The sequence below is a fragment of the Hyaena hyaena genome, unplaced genomic scaffold (assembly GCF_003009895.1).
Source record: "Hyaena hyaena isolate Hyena2069 unplaced genomic scaffold, ASM300989v1 scaffold_217, whole genome shotgun sequence".
In the NCBI taxonomy this organism is placed as follows: Eukaryota; Metazoa; Chordata; class Mammalia; order Carnivora; family Hyaenidae; genus Hyaena; species Hyaena hyaena.
In genome coordinates this window covers 847,276-865,011 of record NW_024080849.1, presented here as the reverse complement: position 1 = coordinate 865,011, position 17,736 = coordinate 847,276, and the positions used below count along the sequence as shown (strand labels likewise).

Sequence of the window (17,736 nt, the reverse complement as noted above, 5' to 3'; positions counted from 1 at the left end):
TATAAGCATTTGGTTTGGTAATAGTTTGGCATGTGTTTGAGTGGAAATTTCAGAAGATATGGCTGGCCAGGGAGGCTGGGGCCAGCTGTGATGGTCTTTTATGATATTCTGTGCAGTTCAGAATTAATATGTTCTAGATCCCTCCCCCGCCCTGCCCCCAATATTGGCATTTAAGTACCATCTTCACAACCTTTATATACCTAAATATTGCCTGTATTGCTGTTTTTCTTTTTTCTTTCTTTTTTTTAAAGATGTTTATTTTTGAGAGAGAGGGAGAGAGTGCGAGGGCAGAGGAGGGGCAGAGAGAGGATTAGAAGCAGGCTCTGTGCAGGCGCAGAGATGTGGAGCTTGAACTCACGAACTACAAGATCATGACTGGAGCTGAAGTCGGATGCTTAACTGACTGAGTCACCCAGGCGCTCCTGCTTTTCTTAATTGAGTTATGGATACAGTTGGCTACATAGATTTTAAATGTTGAGCAGTGGAGTTTGAGAAATTTACACAACCATCGTTATAACCAAACCTCAGTCAGAGTATTCTGTTACCCTGTTAAATGCCATTGGACCCCCTTCTAGATAATCCACTTCCCCCCTCCCCCGCTTCTACCAGAGGCAGCCACTGTTTTGATTCATTCTTTAGTGTCTGGCATCTTTTATGTCGTCGTGTCTGAAATGTGGTTTGTACCTCAGTCAATCTTTATCATTGCGAAGTTGAATTCCATTTTGTGATGCTCACAGTTTCTTGTGCTTGCTTGTCGTCCCTGTGTTTTTCTTTGGTGAAGTGCCTAAGTCCTTTGCTCGCTCCTTTTCTTCATTGAAAATTTTATTGAGGTCATTGTAGACTCTCATGGGTTTATAACAAATAGTGCAGAAGGGATCCCTGCAGACTTTACCTAAGGGTAACATTTTGCACAATGTATATAAATAGTACATAAACGTTACAACTAGGATGTTGACTCAGTCCCACTGTTCTTATCTGTGAAGATAGTTTTCCTTTATAATGATATGTTTGTGTGTGCGCGCGCACATGTGTGCGAGTGTATAGTTTAGCATGCGTGGTTTTGAGTATGCACTACCACAGTCAGGAGCTAGAACAGCTCGATCACCCCTCGATTCCTCCTGCTGCCCCTTCATACCTCCACCCTCCTTCCCTTCCTGCTCCCTCCACCTCACCTCTGCAACCAGGAATCTGATCTCCGTTTCTACAAGTTGTCATTTCAGAAATGTTAACATTAAAGAAATCATAAAGTATAACTGTGGGGGAGGGGGTTGCCTATTTTTAAAAACTGTATCTTTTGTCTTTTTATTATTGAATTGGAAGAGTTCTGTGGATATTCCCCATACAAAGGCAATCTATGGTAAGTACATAGATAATGAGGATTTTTCAATGAGTCTTTGGTTTTCATTTTCCTAACTCTTTTTGGAAAGCGGAAATTTTTAATTTTTAGAAAGTCCAGATTTTATTTTATTTATTTAATGTTTATTTTTGAGAGAGAGAGAGCGAAACCGAACATGAGCAGGGGAGGGGCAGAGAGAGGGTGAGGCAGAATCTAAAGCAGGTTCCAGGCTCTGAGCTGTCAGCACAGAGCCCAACATTGGGCTCAAAACCACAGAGCACGAGATCATGACCTGAGCCAAAGTCGGGCACTTAACCGACTGAGCCACCCAGGTGCCCCATAAAAGGTCCAGTTTATCGTATTTTTATACTTTGTGCTTTCTTATTTTCTCTCCGAGACATTTTTGCCTGCCCTAAGAGTACAACTTTCTCCAGTGGTTTCTTGTAGAGGTTTTATAGTTTTTGTTTTCATTTTTATTTATTTATTTTCTAATGGCTTTTCTGTTTAGTCTGTGATCTACTTCATATTAATTTTGAGTATCTTAAGAAATAAGTGTATTTCATTTATTTTTCCATATGTTGCTGAATGAGTATTATTCGGTTGTTTCAGCAACATTTTGGAAGACTTTCCTTTCCCCATGGAGATGCTTGGCACTCTGTAAAAAAATCAGGGACTACCATGTTCTGAATCTGTTTTTGAACTTGCCAATCTGTTGGCCCTTTTGCCCATCCCCACACAATCAGATGAGATCATGTGAGTCCCTTCCAGCATTCATCTAGATTGGCTGTTCTAGGTCCTTTGCATATAAAATGTTGAATCAGCTTCTAAATTTCCCTAGAAAACCATGTTGGCATTACACTGAATCTATGTAGATCATTTTGGGGAGAACTGATATTAATATTGATTTTCTGATCTATGAGCATGGTGTATTCATGCCTTAATATTTTTTTTTTAGCATTGTCAAATAGTTTTTATTATAGAATACTATGCCCTTTTTGTTAAATTGAGTCCTCAGAGAATGTTATGTTTTTGATGCTGTTATAAATGGAATTCAAAAAATTTTCACTTTTGGACTGTTTTTTGGTAGTTCAGTGGGGCTGGTAAGTCTCCAAGAGGTCCTGACATCCCCAGCCATAAACATGCCACTGAGGGCCCCTACCTTACAGGAATAGTAAGGAAGTTTGGTCCAGTTCACATTAATTAAAGAGGAACTCGCAGAGGGCTGGTCGGAAAGGAAGGTGGTGTTGGCAAGGGGGCTGCTGACACAGAACTGCTGTTAATGTCTGCTAAACGGCACAGTCTTTATCTCTTCCCACCATAGACTTTCCTGCGGTAGGTGGAGGAGGCAGCTAACGTTTAGGGAGGTTAGAAGAGGAATCTGATGTCCCATGATTGTTGTGAAGTGGCATTGCTGGGATTCAGACCTGGGTCTAGCTGATTCTAGCTGCATCGACTTTAGTCTCAAAGTGAAAGGTGATCTGGATTGAGGCATTAGCGGTGGAGGCAGGTGCGCTTAGATTGCAGAAAACTTGCGGAAAGGCAATCAGTAAGACAGCTTTGTGGTAGGCTTTGAAGCATGTACTTTCCTTCCCCATTTTCTCATCAGGAGTAGTGATCACGGTGGTCCCAACCCCCCTGGGTGGTGAGGATTCGGTGGGGTCCCGTGTGGGATGCTCGTAGTCTGGCGTTTGGCTTGCCATCGGTGCTCCATAAATGTGGATTTTATGTGGGACAAGTTTACCATTAAACAAGACAAGGAAGGTAAGGCGTGGCTTCCACAGACAGCTTTGGACTGTGTCTTCTGTACATGTGAGACCAGCCAGCTGCAAAGGAAGGTCAGGACCAAAGATGGGGTTTTGAGAGCTTACCATTCTCATTCTTTACACTAGGCACATGAGTCTGAGAGCTGATCATTATTTTAAAAAAGAAAAGTGAGGTATGCAAATGTTTTTCTTTTAGCCCAAGTCTAGAGCACTATCACTAGGCATTACTCACTGGAGTTTGTTTTGTTTTTTTAAAAAAATTTTTTTACATTTTTTTATTATTGAGAGACGGAGCATGAACAGGGGAGTGGCAGAGAGAGAAGGAGGCACAGAATCTGAAGCAGGCTCCAGGCTCTGAGCTGTCAGCACAGAGCCCGAAGCAGGGCTTGAACCCATGAACTGCGAGATCATGACCTGAGCCCAAGTTGGTCGCTCAACCGACTGAGCCCCCCAGGCGCCCCTCACTGGGGGTTTTTAAAACATTGTTTTATGACAAATAGAATACAGTTAATACAACACACAGTAAATTAAAAACAAAAAACAAGTGGGGGCGCCTGGTTGGCTCAGTCGGTTGAGCATCCGACTCTGGATTTTGGCTCAGGTCATGGCCTTGCGGTTTGTGGGTTCGAGCTCTGCGCTGGGCTCCCTGCGGACGGTGTGGAACCTGCTTGGGGTTCTCTCTCTGCCCCTCCCTCACACTCTCTCTTAAAATAAGTAAGTAGATTCAAAAAACAAAAACAAACAGAAAACAAGCATCCCTATAGGTAGTACAGGCTGGAAATTTTAAAAGAAGTAAGTAAGCCGGTGGGTGACGGCTTCCTTAGCAGACAGGAAGGGCATTTAGCCAGAGCCCCTGTACTCTGGAGAATGACCTCAGGGAACAGAACCTTTTCTTCTGAAACCCAGTTTTCAGAAGAAAGGTTTCTTTTCAAGAACTTAAAGGACTTTACATCCTTGATTTATGCTGATTTGTTTAAAGCTTAACGCAGCTAGGAGACAGGAGCAGCAGAGTCACGGCGGGCCGTGCAAGCCCTGGTGAGGCTGATGCCCAGGTTGATACCTTGGCGTGTGGGTGCATTTATGTGCAGTTCTCCTACGTAAACACCAGATGGTGCCACTTGCCAGCATTTGACTGGCCCTTCAGCCTTGGCCCTCTGTTTATGGGCACTAAAATGGTCACTCAGTAGAACCAGAAGGAAGGAGTCTTGCCTCGCCTTGAATGATGGGGCACAGCTTGATTTACAAATGGTGGACATCGTTACTGAGCTTCCTGAGTTGTTTCCCCCTCTTCTTCCCCCCCCATCCACCTCTCTGTCTTTTAGCTTCTCAAGGATATAGGATCAAAATAGTTTGAAGTACTCCTTTATCTCCAACTAGGTAAAACACATTTTAGTTCTTTAAATAACTGGTTGTCGTGGGATGTTCAGAAAATTGTATTTTTTAATAACACTTGAATCTTTGCGTGTCTAGAAAATTCCTTGTGTCATTGGTTATTGGGTAAGATGGGCATACAGATGGTATAGCCCAGGGATGATTATCTGGGTGGATGGTAGAGAGGAGTTTGAGCGTGAGCCGGGCCCGTGCAGAAGGGCCTCTGGTCCTACCACACCACGAGGAACCCCACTGGTACTTCCTGTGGAGCACTTACCTGGGGACTGTGCTGCGCAGTTGGAAGGATTCCTTCTGTGTGAAGAATATTAGCTCTTCGTAATGTGCGTCACAATTGCTTTCCCATTTTGCCTTTTGTCATATCATTTTGCTAATGGTATTTTTGCCCTCCTTGCCCCTAGAGGCTTGTTACATGCAGAGGGGAGAGGGTCGCTCCTCCTTGGCTGCTGACTTTTCTCGTGGCTGCCAGGACCTTGCTTCCTCTTGGCGTGGACACGTGTCTCCACCATTTTCTTGATGAACTTGAGGGCACTCTTGTCCTTGGGAGGCCTTGAACAGCTCCATGACGTGGCCTTGTGTGGGGCTCATGTCCTGTATGAACACGTGCTTGGGGAGATGCCCGCGGCAGTGGCTGTGCCTCAGTTCGCTCGTGTTCTTGGTCAGGTCACCTTGTGGCCAGTGTCAAGGCCCAGGGCCACAGGGCGGCCCAGAGCCACACTGCAGCTCCTCACTGGCTTCTGCAGCTGGTGGGTTACCATCCCCCTGGTCAGCTCTGTGGAAGGACGCCTGGCTGGCTCAGTCAGTAGGGTGTGCGACTCTTGTTCTCAGGGTTGTGAGTTCGAGTCCCGCGTCCAGTGTAGAGATGACTTAAAAAAAACAAAATCTTAAAAAAGCAAAACCAGAAAACGTTTATGTGGTCAGAATGACCAATTCCAGGATTTTAGGTCCCTTAGAAAAGCCTTCTTCACTGGAGGATTAGAGAAACGTTCTTCACTCTTTTTTTCCCAGAGCATTTACAGTTTCATTTTGTTTTTTTACATTTACACTTTTGTTCCATCTTGAATTTTAACGTAAAGGAATGAGATAGAAATCCAGCCTTATGTTTTCCTACTGCTGGAGCATATATAGAAGTGGGCCTGTCTTCCTGGTGGCCTCTGACACCATCGCGGTAAGAGTCAAACACACATGGTGGCTGGCACGATCTGCGTGCGTTAGCACTAAATTGGAGTGTTCACATGCAGGTGCCCCCGTGACCGTAACAGTAGGGGGTAAGGCTGGTGCAGGTTACTGAGGAAGTGTAGGGGTTGAGACGTGAGCTTGGCCTTGAGTGACCTTCAGCATTTGGATAGTAAAAGACAAGAAAGTGTGGCTCTAAACGGAATGGGAGTAGACAAGGTGGTTGGCAAGAGTGAACTAATGATTGTTGCTGCTTAGCAGGCCCTTAATACGGGTTGGACTTTGGTCTGAACCTTATCTCTACATGCATCAGTGCACGTACCCTTACAGTGATCAAATGGGGTAGGGCCTTTTATTTTTTGGCCATTTTATGGAAATGGAAACCGGCCCAGGGGCCAGTCACATGAAGTGTGTGAGATTTCAGAGCTAATTATGTCGTAGGGCTGGGATTTGAACCAAGGGAAGATGGCCCTGGAGCCTGAGAGAACCGCAGCCTCGCTGAAGGGAACGTGCCCGACAGTGCAACGTGGGTTGGACGATCGGCCTTCAGGAAGGAGGGAGGCTTTGCCTTCCTGAGAGGAAGACCACATTGATGAGGTGGCTGTCTCTGGCTGTGTTCATCAGCATTGCCTGTTACTTCCGTCCTGGAAAATAATTAATATACTGCAGAAATCACACTCTTCATAGTGGAACCAATCGGGGTGCCTGGGTGGCTTGGTCGGTTGAGATTCCGACTTCAGCTAGGGTCGTGATCTTGGGGTTTGTGGGTTCAAGCCCCACGTCGAGCTCTCTGATGTCAATGCAGAGCCCTCTTCGGATCCTCTGTCCTCTCTCTTCTGCCCCTCCCCTGCTCATGCACTCACTTGCTTGCTCTCTCTCTCAAAAATAAACATTTATAAACAAAATATTTGCTTTCTCCGTAAGAATATATTTCCATTGCTTTCTTTGTTGGTTTGCAGTTTAATAAGCGTAACAAACTTTTTATCTTAAAAACAGAGAGGCTCATTCAGATAGGTTTTAATAAAAATGCAAGTAAAAGCGTTTTTTTACCACCATGTCTAGAGCTAAGTAGATGCTTCATAGATGCACAGCAAGTGTGTTGTTTTTTTCCCTTTTTGGGCTCCCAGGTCCTGCCCTTCTGGAAGTCTGCAGCGGCTTGGGCTTTAAAACAGACATGATTTATGAAATGTTCTTGTCAGTAAAGGTTTCAAGTACTTGATTCATGTGAAACACAGCAGCAATTCATTTTGATTCACTTTGTAAGTAATGGTCCTGCCTAATATTAGCCAGTACTTTGAATTTTTATGTATTTAGAGCATTTCAGAAATTTTACTACATGGTTCAATATAATTATCCTGTTTCAGCGAGAAAAACCAGAGAGACCAGTGTGGGTGTTTTGTGTGTTTTTTTTAATTGTGAGCTTGAATGGGAAAATTGTGAGTTTGTATGAAAGGAGCTGGGCCTATTTTCTTTTCTTTTTCTTTTTTAAATTTTTTAATGTTTATTTAGTTTTGAGAGAGAGAGAGAGAGAGAGAGAGAGTGTGTGTGTGTGTGTGCACAAGCGGAGGAGAGGCAGAGAGAGAGGGAGACACAGAATCCAAAGCAGGCTCCAGGCTCTGGACTGTCAGCACAGAGCCCGACGCAGGGCTGGAACCCACGAACCGCGAGATCGTGACCTGAGCTGAAGACGGCCACTTAACCGATTGAGCCACCCAGGTGCCCCTGGACCTATTTTCTTTTTAGCCTGACTTTTATGGAATACTTGTCCACTTGGGGCCTATCTTTGCTTCTGTGTCCAGGTGAGGTATTGACATGAAGGGATTGAGATCTCAGGATTCATCTGGAATGAAGACTCAGACTGTCATGATTCATGTTGTGCATCACAAGTCTAAGAAGTTAGAGAAAGGGCAGGAAATTAACTGAAAGATAGGAGAAAGAAGGGATTCATGTAGGTAAAAATTGAATTTAATGAGTTAGAAAACAGCAAGAAGAGCTACTAAATAAAACTCACAAGCTAATTGATCAAAAAACAGAAAAGGCCCTAATACGCAATGTGAGAGAGAAAGCATCACCCTGCAGATATATTAAGACACGTGTGAAGTGACACGCGTTAAAGGGTATTCATTGTGACATTGTTTTTAGGAGCAAAGACTTAGAAACAACCAAACTGTTTATCAAGAAGGTTCTGGTTAAATAACTCCTGGAACTCCAAATAGTGGGAAATTGTGCAGCTGTGTAAAAGCTGTGCCATTGTTAAAAAGGAAATGATAAAAATAAAATTATAAAAAATAAAATTATATGTTATTTATGTTATATAATATATATGTATTGTATACATAGGAACACCACATGTATATATTCTGGAAAATCTTGAAGATATTGCTAAAAACAAGGTATTTAGTATGAATACTATCCATTTGTGTGCAAAAGGGAATTAAGATTTATGTATTCTTATTGATTTGAATATACATTTAAAAATCTCTAGAGAGGTACACAAAACTAATAGCAACAGGTGTTTGGGAGGAATGTGAACTGGGCACATAGGGTATCGTGAGAGGCTCCTTTCCATGGCCATTTTATTGAGTGAGTTTATTACCTAGTTAAACAATTCAGTAAAATTCTATTTGAAAGCTCTTACTTAACAGATTATTAAATGTTTCTGAGGGGAAGGGAAAAATCAGTTGGTTCTATTTAATTCAGCAATAGTTAGCAAAAGGCAAGGCATCGTTGAGAATAATGAGATCGTATGAGGTTACCTTCCAGTCACTGAAAATACCGTCAAGCAGCTGGGCAGATATGAGTGAAATACAACTAAATGCAGCAGAAATACAGAAGCAGCACAGTGGATGAGCAGGGAATGGAATGGGAACACCTTGCAAAGGAGGCGTGGCTTGAAGTGGACATGGAGGGACGTATAGGACTTTGACAGCTGGTGACGGGGGAAAGCGGTGGGCAAATAGGGATAAAGAGGACATCCTTTGGATGGAGGGAGATTCGCATGCAAAATCTGGGGGCATGCATGGTTTGCTCACAGAGCAGTGTAGCCATTTCTTTCTTTTTGTTTTTAAATTAATTTTTTTAAATGTTTTATTTCTTCCTGAGAGAGAGAGAGAGAGAGACAGCATGAGCAGGGGAGGGTCAGAGAGAGAGGGAGACACAGAATCTGAAGCAGGCTCCAGGCTCTGAGCTGTCAGCAAAGAGCCCGACGTGGGGCTCAAACCCACGAACCGTGAGATCGTGACCTGAGCCGAAGTCGGACGCTTAACCGACTGAGCCACCCAGGCGCCCCGCAGTGCAGCCATTTCTGCGCAGTGGGTATGAAGGCTGCGTTTACTCATGCAGGGACAGTCTTCCATTGGGATGTATGTCTTTATTTATTTATTTGTTTATTTTTATGGAAGATTGCAAGTACATACAAAGTAGACCAGAAGGACTAATGCAGCGCGTGAGCTTCAACAGTTAGCAGCTCATGCCAGTCTGTTCCCTGTGAGCTCTGCCCACTCTCTCCCCCCGCCCCCCGTCCAGCTCTGGCCATATTTTGGAAAAGATCCCAGATAACATTTCTTCCATAAGTGTTTCAGTATCTAGCTCTAAAAGACAGGGACTTTTTCCTCTTTCTTTTTAATCAGTTGGAGCGCAGATTTCCAATCGCTTCATAGAAGACATAAGTAGTTTATTTTTAATAGTTTTTATTTGTTTAAATCAACGAATACGGTTCACAGGTCGCAATTGATTGCTTTGTCTTTTAAGTCTCTCAAGCCTTCTCTCCATTTTGCCCCTCCCTTGTAATTTGTTGAAGGAGCTCGGTTGTTGGTCACAGACCATTCCCCCCGTCAAGGTTTTACAGATCACATCCCCGTGGCCTCCTCCGAGCATTCCTCTGTTGTCTGTGCTTCCTGTAAATTGATCATTGAATCCAGGGCCCTGCAGATCCGGGGTATTCGCGTGTGTTCTGGTTGGCTTGGTTTTGTTTCACTTCATAGGTGGTACCGTCGTTTCCCCGTCAGGGGTACATAACGTCTGGTTGTCTCTCTTTTCCTGATTTTAGCAGCCACCGCCGATCACGTTTTGGCTTCAGTCATTCTTTACAGAGTAAAGAAAACAAACCAGTAGCTGTCTGGGTTTCCCTGACGTCTCTAGCCCTTCATTTCGTAGCCCTTAGGAAGACCCTACGCAGTAGAGAATTTTTACACGTAAACATAAGAGTCAGGTGGCCTTTCAGAACTGGTGGCAAGAAGTTGCAGGTTGTTTTCTTGCATGAAAAATAAATGTATCCCGTTTTAATGAATTTTCACAGCCTTGATGACTTGTGTCTTCTCCTTCACCAGATTATTCTTCCAGTGTGTCAGAAGTAAGGCGGCAGGGAAGCAGTGGTGCGGAAGTGTCCCGTGGCAGGTAGGAATCGTCCTATCCTCGGATCCGCTACGTTAAGACTGTTGAATCTGCGGTGTTGCCTGAAAAGGCTTTGAAGTCAGGTATAAACTGGTGCGTCTTCATCGTACTGTCTCTGAAAGATCTTTTCTTTAAGCAAGGTCGGCCTCGTTGGGTCTTTGAATTCAAAGAACTTTTTGGTTACAGTTAAGGTTTAATGATTTGCCTATTTCATGTCTATATTTTTCAAGGTTTTAGTTGGAGTCACTGTTCTCTTTAGGGAAACATTTGGATTTACCAGACTAATTCCAGCATCCTTTTACGGATTGCCATCTCCTCGATGTTGGCATAAATGGAGTGTAATTCATAAGCTCCTAGAACGTGAGAGGCTGACCGATGCCCAGAGCCTGAGAGGCTGGGTCCGGCGAGGCAGCCACGCTTTCACTGGTAGAGCTGGAGCTTGAACTTGTAACTCTAGACTCCCACAATGGAACCTTCCTAAGGCCAGACTCAAAGCAAGCATAGGATATTGTGTAGGCTTGGGGATAGATTCATTCAACAGAATAGTTTTTCATGAGAGGTATGCATGTGGCTACTACCATTGCAGAAGCATTTGAATTGGTCACTGCTTGTCCTTGAAGCCGGGGAAAGCAGTGGTCATGATCAGAGAAGGAACCGAGTGTTGAAAGTATTGCTCGGAAACCGACACTGTCTGAGTTAGGCACCTCGTCTTTCCTGGAGGCAGAGAGGGTCCCAGGAATGTTCAGAAATACGGGTCTACTGTTTCCATTTCCTCTGGAAAACAGGCATTCTAGGTAGGAAGCTTGCACTAACGTTTTATATGAAGATTATTTCCTTCGTCTTTTAGGAGCCTGGTTCCACAGAACATTCTACAACTACCAGGCCTCAGAGTGCCTCAGAGCCCTCCGGCCAGCAGAGAAACCCGTTCAAGGTACTTGACAAGAATCAAGAGCCGTCTCTCTGGAAACAGTTCACCAAAGGCGAGGGTGAGAAAAAGATGGCTGATCAGAATCCAGAGGAGAAGGGGGATGTGCTTTTGGATCAAAAGAAGGAACGGAGGACTGAGTCCAACTGCTGGATGAAGAAAGATGTCTCCTCTGCCCTGGAGGTAAAGAAAAAACCACCTGCAGTTCAAGAGAAGCATCAAGGGGAGAAGATGCAGTTTCAGCGTGAAGTAAGGGAGAAGGAAGAGGCGCATAGAAGAAACCTTTGTGACGTTAAACCCAAGCAGGGCCGCGGTGATGCGCTGAGGAAGCCATCCGGGTCTCTTCAGGAGAAATCGAATGTTGAGAGTCATCACGTCCAAAGGGAATCAGAACCTCTAAGGCAACAGGAAACCAAGCCTTTGTCTGGACTTACTCACAGTCTGAATGCAACAAGCAAGCCCCAGAAAGGGGAACACCTCAGTGAAGAGCACTCCAGCGGCCGGGAGGCTGGAGAAACAAAGGCAGGGGGTGCCCCCAACACGCAGACCACCCGGCGCCCAGAGCCTCAGGACGCACCTGCCCCAGGAGGACCGTGTGCATGGTGGGCACCAGCTGCAGGGCGCTCCCTGCGTGCAGGGCCAGACGCCGACTCCAGCCACGGGGACCGTGGGGGAGGTCATACTGTTTCCCTGAAGCCTCCCTTGCTCTTTGACCTGACTCTGGACTCCCAGAAAGAGAACCACCTCCTACCCCCTGGTCAGAGTGGGCAAAGAAACCCATCTCCCGCCCCGGGTGTTTCTAAGAAGGTAGAACCTTCAGACCCGGCAGCCCAACGTGGGTACCTCACAACACAACTCAAACAGAAGAAGGTAACTGCTGACTGCCCGTGTGCTTGGTTTTTGTTTGAGTTTATTTATTTATTTTGAGGGGGGGGGGCATACCCGCTTAGCGGGGGAGGGGCAGAGAGAAGGAGAGAAGGACTTCTAAGCAGGCTCCGTGCCATCAGCACAGAGCCTGATGCAGGGCTCCAACTCACAAACTGTGAGATTATGACCTGAGCCGAGATTTAGAAGCCAGACGCTTAGTGGCCTACACCACCCAGGTGCCCCCCGTATGCTTCGCTCCTGAGGTCAGAGCACCGCTTGCTGCGGGCCACGAGCCAGTGGGGCATGCTAATATGACACAGGTTTTGCAGGTGGATGGTTGGTTTCTCACTTTGCCCAGGCTTGTATTTTGGGGGTCAGTGAATCAGCTGCGTTTAAAAAACCAAGAACAAAAACCCCTGGTTTTCACGTGTATACTCGACAGACCATCATTGCAGGTTTCATAGTTTAGACCCCTTTAATTTGAAGCTGATTTTCTAACAACTGGAGAAGAGGCTTGCATCTTACAGGGTGTGTTTTTCAGAGCACGCTGAAATCCGTGAACCTCCAGGCCCTCCCAGACAAGGGTCAGAAGTTGCTCACGCAGATCCGGGAGCTGGAGGAAGCCCTGGATGCCCTTGCCCTGTGCCCAGAGCCAGGTGAGATGGGCTGTGCCCCCCGGAGCCCAGGGTTTGCGGGAGCTTGGCAAGGGACGTTCGAGAAGCCCTTCCGACAGATTCACCGTTCCATTTGATTATCTGCTTGTGAGCTTTTCAGAATTAACACTTATGATTTAGGAAAACTTCCTTCATGTCCTGCGGACTGCCCCCTTTCCCATTGGTTAGGAGACTTTCAGTGCCATGCCCTTGAGGTCTTCCCGGCTCCTTGGAACGGTAGCGGTCCCGCTCCCTCCTGACCCCCTCCCACACAGGTAATTCCTTGACTTTCCTTAACTGGAGCCTGTTCTTTCCTTTTATTTTTTTCGCAGACGCTAATGAGAAGAGTGAAGGTCAAGCACCACAGCAGAGAAACTTCACCACGGCCGCCACTGACCTTCCTCACTTGGCGCCTCCCCGACCCCTGGAGGAACACGGCCTCCAGCCCTTGGGCTCTCGAGGCCTCAAGGCTGCCTGCCCGGAAGCTGCTGGGGCGTCCAGTCTGTGCTGCGGAGGTGAGATCCAAGGGCCTGGCCCTGCTGGGCGTTGCCACACCGCCAGGTTCAGTGCTGCCCAGCAGGTGTCTCTGCCCATGTGAGGGAGAGCTGGAATTAGGAGTTGCCTGTATAGTGGAGACCGTGGCGGTTGGCGGGCACACGCAGCATTTAGATTTCTGTGTGTGCCTGGTTCACAGGCCTTGATCACTCAGCGCAGTGGCCGGCACATGGGAATCCTCTAATAAGTGTGAATGAAGGCTCAAACCCATGCCGCCATGAGGGAGGCGGAGCAGCGGGCACACTTGCACGCCTGTGTGCGTGTGAAAGCAGGGCAGAGGGGCGACGGGAGTTGAGCTGATGACCAAAGACCCACCAGGAGCGGCGCTGCCCTGTTTCAGTTGGTGCTTCTGTCCTGACCTTTCCAGAAAACGGTAGATCAGAAGTAACTGTGAATAAAGCTGACCGAAGAGCCTCAGCTGGGTCCTGAGCCAGATGGGTTTGCCAATTAGGAGACGGGACCGGGTGAGCTCGCTGGTCAGCTTGGCTGGCAGCGACTGGAAAGCTACGGCCAGTTTTCTCCCAGCTGAGGATGTCCAGAGATACCAAGAGAGAAGGAGAGAAGCAAGGAAGCAAAGAGGGAGGGGGGGGAGAAAGTCGAGGAGGGTAGCTAACAGGGTAAGAAGTGGGCTCGGTGCCAGACGCAGCTAAGGCGAGTCCAGGAGGGAACAGAAGATGTGTGCATCTAAGTAGCAGGGCTGTCCTGGCTGAGAGCCCAGCTGTGAGCGTCGTTCACAATCCTGATGGTGACTGAGTCACCTGGACAAAAACGAATCATGTGAGAGCCTTAAGGGGAGAAAGCATATGATGCGTTTTGGAAAGCATTCTGTTAAAATGGTTTATCGCTTAAAAACATTTTTACGTTTAGATGGTTCGTCGCTTGCCATTTATCTAGAAACCGTATCTGGGACACCTCAGCCCTGATACTGCAGACAGCTGAGGCACGTGTCCAGCCGTTGGCTGTGGGTCGAGGGAGCCGATGTCGCCGGGTTGAGAACAGTGTGTGGCACGTGCGTCGGGGGCCGTGTCCCTCTCTGCCGGAAGTACCGTCCGCAGACTTCCACTAGCTCGCCCTTCCCTGTTGCTGGCTTCCCTTCTTGGCATCAGCCCCGAGGACATTTCCTTCCTGAAATAACGATGGCGTTAGCCCGTCACCTCTCTGAAGCTGGGGGGGAAACACATCCCAAACATTACAAGTTACCTCATTAGTATACTTTCTGTTACCTGGCCCTTTCTTAGAATGACTGACTACACACCCAGCAGATGGGGACAGAGGAGCCTGTGAGGCGCGAACAGCGGGAGGTGGGAACCTGTAGTCCCTGCAGACAGTTACCTGGCAGACCACGAATCGCCGGGGTGAGACACGTGTGACCCTTGCACTGACGCCTGTTTGTCCCCAGGCCCTTCAAAGCCAGACGGCCCTCATGCAGTGTGGAAAGTCATAAGTAAAGCCATCGATGAGCTCCATCAGTCCCTGGGGTCGCGGCCTGCCGAGTCTGCTGTGGCGGAGGACCCACCGGGGCTGAAGGTGAGCTGGGGGGACTCCTGTCTGGGCGGCCCCGTCCCCACAGACCCTGGGCCGCTTCCGCCTGCTTCCCTCGTACTGTTTTCTCCCCCTGTGAAGCAGTGAGGCAAAATATAGGTTTTTTTCTCAAAGCCGTAAAATTACAGAAGTCCATAGCCGTAAAAGGTCCTCTCTGCGCTGTGCCACAAGGATGTGAAGGAATCGCATGCCTAGTGAGCTAGAGGGAGGAGGCGCATGCGCGGCGGCTGTCAGACAGCTGGAAGGTGCCCGAGAGCAGAGGTGCTGTGCCCTGTGGGGGGCCGCAGGCGGTACATGGAGTACCTGGGGGTCCAAGTGGGGGCTGGTGCTCTCGGGGAAGAACGCTTGGGGGCCTGCCTACTCTGTGGCTTAACGAAGCTGCGAGCCTGCAGATGGCCGAGAGGGTGGAAGCCGAGCGTGGGTTAGAGAGATGGTGCAGGCTCGGTGGTCAGCATGGGAGGGGGCAGCCAGTCGGCGGGACGGAGTCGGGCCCTGGTGGTCAGCACGGGAGGAGGCGGCGGGACCGAGCAGGGCCCCTGGCCGTGCACCCAGCACCGGGAAGCAGGTCACACAAACACGCTCGAGAGCCATTAGGAACCGCTGTAAAATTTTGAGCCAGGTGTTTTCAGAAGAGTGTCTTTGTGGCGGAGCACAGAATACAGAGGGGTTAAGGAAAGACTGGAAGAGGGTGTCAGGCAAGGGGCTGTTGGAATTTATGACTCACAGTGCTGAGGGGCACGTTGCCTACGGAGTGGAGACTCGCATTTAGAGGAAAATCAGGAGAAGCCGTCGGAATGGCTTCATCAGGGAAAGGAAGGTGGCCTGTCAGAGGTCTTGGTAGCAAGCACCGGAACCCGCCCGGCCCATGAAAGACACATCAAGGCTCTCACTCGAGGCGGTGAGGGGCACTCTTGATACATGTGCAGGCTGGTAGGAGCAGGCCTGTCCCAGGCACAGTGGGCCTTGGAGTCCCCTGGTCAGAGGCAGACTGGGGGCTCTCCAGGGGACAGTGAGCAGCCCTGTGACGGCTGGAACATTGGGAGGCGTGGAGGGCATGGAGTCCGTGTGGTCCGGATCCAGCCCCTCATGAGGAATTTATACTCATCTTTTGGTTCTTGCCTCTGGCAGGTGCCTCTGCTGCTGCACCAGAAGCAGGCATTGGCCTGGCTGCTGTGGCGGGAAAGCCAGCAGCCGCACGGAGGGATTCTGGGTGAGTCTGACCTCGTGATAAGAGTTGACGTGCACTTTGTATTTTTTCTTTTTCCTCCCTTCCTCTCCTCTCCCCGTGTGCGAGCCAGGGAGGAGCAGAGGGAGAGAGAGAGAACCTTGAGCGGGCTCCACACTGAGCACAGAGCCCAATGCGGTCGGACTCACAACAATGAGATCATGACCTGAGCTGAAATCAAGAGTCAGCCGCTTAACCGCCCAGAGGCACCCCCTCATTTGGCCCTGTCCGCGGCTCCAGGTGGGCACTAGGTTGCCCCCACAGCTGTGGGCTCGGCCAGGGTGTGGCTGCAAGCAGCGGAAGCCGACTGTGGCTAATTAAGCCGAAGGAGAGCTTGGCCCCTGGTAGCCCAGAGAGCGTCTGGGAGAGGTGGAGAGCCACGCTGGCGACCACACGTTCCGGAACATGGCCAGAGCCATGAAATAAACTTGGTGTCCTGTGGACAGTCATGGCAGCTTTGCTCAAGCCCCAGAGGAAAGCATTGCCGCCCCAGCGTCAGAGACTCCTGTCCCCACCCTGTCCCGCAGAGAGGATCTCACAGCGCACCTCGTTTCTCACGTGGCTTACCTCTGAGTCGAAATCTTGTGTGAATGAGGACACGTGACCTCCAGAGCCAGGTCACGCTGCCGGGGCCTTAGGTGCCGGGGCCCTAGCAAGTAAACTTTCCAGGCTCTGCTTTGGAGACTCCTCAAACTAAAACTTTGCAAGGGTTTCAGCTTCTAGAAAACATGACAGGTAGTGCTCAAGGGTCGATGATTTGCTCAGAGGATGCACACAGCATGCGGTCATACTCATGGCTGTGATTCAGTACAAAACAAAAAGACGGGGGTGCCCGGGGGACTCAGTCGGTTAAGTGTCCGACTCAATTTTGGCTCAAGTCATGATCTCACAGGCTTGTGAGATCAAGCCCCGTATCAGGCTCCGTGCTGCTGGGATTCTCTCTCTCTCTCTCTCTCTCTCTTTCTTTCTGCCCCTCCCCACTCCCTCTATCTCTTCAGAATAAATAAAACAAACTTTAAGTCAATAAATAAATAAATGAATCTATTTTGATTCTCTATAAGTGGAAGTCAGCAAAGGAAAAAGGGACATGGGGCAGAGTTGAGGGACAGCAGGTGCAAGCCTCAGAGACCTTTCCCAGGGAAGTCACAGGCTGAGCTGTGATGACACACGTAAGATGTTACCAAGTAGGGAAGTTTGGGCCCCGGTTGTTTCCTGGGAACTGGCCACACTGGCAGCTTCCGGCCTGGCGGGTCCAGAAATTCCAGACTCCCTGAAGGATATCGGCTGATATCCCTGAAGGATAGCGGCTGTATGGCCAGAGCCATAGCATTTAGGCTCAGACAGCTGCTCTTACAAGTTCCGGGAATGGCAGGAACCCTGCTTGAATTCGAGTTCTCACCTGCCAGCCCAGGGCCACCCCTGTCGCCGGGCCTTTCCTGGGATGGGGGTCAGGTGTGCCATGCTGACTCTCTCTATCTGCGTGGGGACAGGGCCAGAATTCAAACCAGAACCCGCGTGTGACATCCTACTTCCCCTTATGTCAGAATGCTTATTGAAACTGTTCAGGTGAGGGCGAGAATATTCTATAGGGTACAAACAGTACATTGAATTAGGTAAGTTCAGTGACTTGCACAAGGACAGCCCCCAAGGAGTGTTCATTTGTGGTCCCCTTTGACAAATAAGTGGGGAGAATGGAGAAGCGCTGTTTGGAGTTAACTCCACCCACTGGATCTTTTTGCTTTGGCAGAATAAGAAATTCAAGACCAGGCAATACGACCAAACCGAGATAGATGTCCACATATGCATAAGATGAGTGACATGATGGCATGCAGATGAGAATAGACTCTAAGTTCTAAGTTCTAAGTTTTCCAAGAGTCGTGGTCACTGCCTTTGATCTAGGTAATAACCAGCAA

The 17,736-nt window shown here is 48.4% G+C and overlaps 1 protein-coding gene across 3 annotated transcripts in view; it reads left to right on the top strand.

The window, feature by feature from the left end:
* The window catches only part of TTF2 (transcription termination factor 2), a 39,026-nt gene that overhangs the window by 3,690 nt on the left and 17,600 nt on the right, over positions 1 to 17,736 (top strand). For all 3 annotated transcript variants that reach the window (XM_039242763.1, XM_039242762.1, XM_039242764.1), the window contains exons 4-9: positions 9,993 to 10,059; positions 10,904 to 11,851; positions 12,390 to 12,504; positions 12,834 to 13,016; positions 14,456 to 14,583; positions 15,727 to 15,808. In XM_039242763.1, coding sequence (XP_039098694.1) covers positions 9,993 to 10,059; positions 10,904 to 11,851; positions 12,390 to 12,504; positions 12,834 to 13,016; positions 14,456 to 14,583; positions 15,727 to 15,808 — 1,523 coding nt within the window. The remainder of the gene's footprint in view (positions 1 to 9,992; positions 10,060 to 10,903; positions 11,852 to 12,389; positions 12,505 to 12,833; positions 13,017 to 14,455; positions 14,584 to 15,726; positions 15,809 to 17,736) is intronic.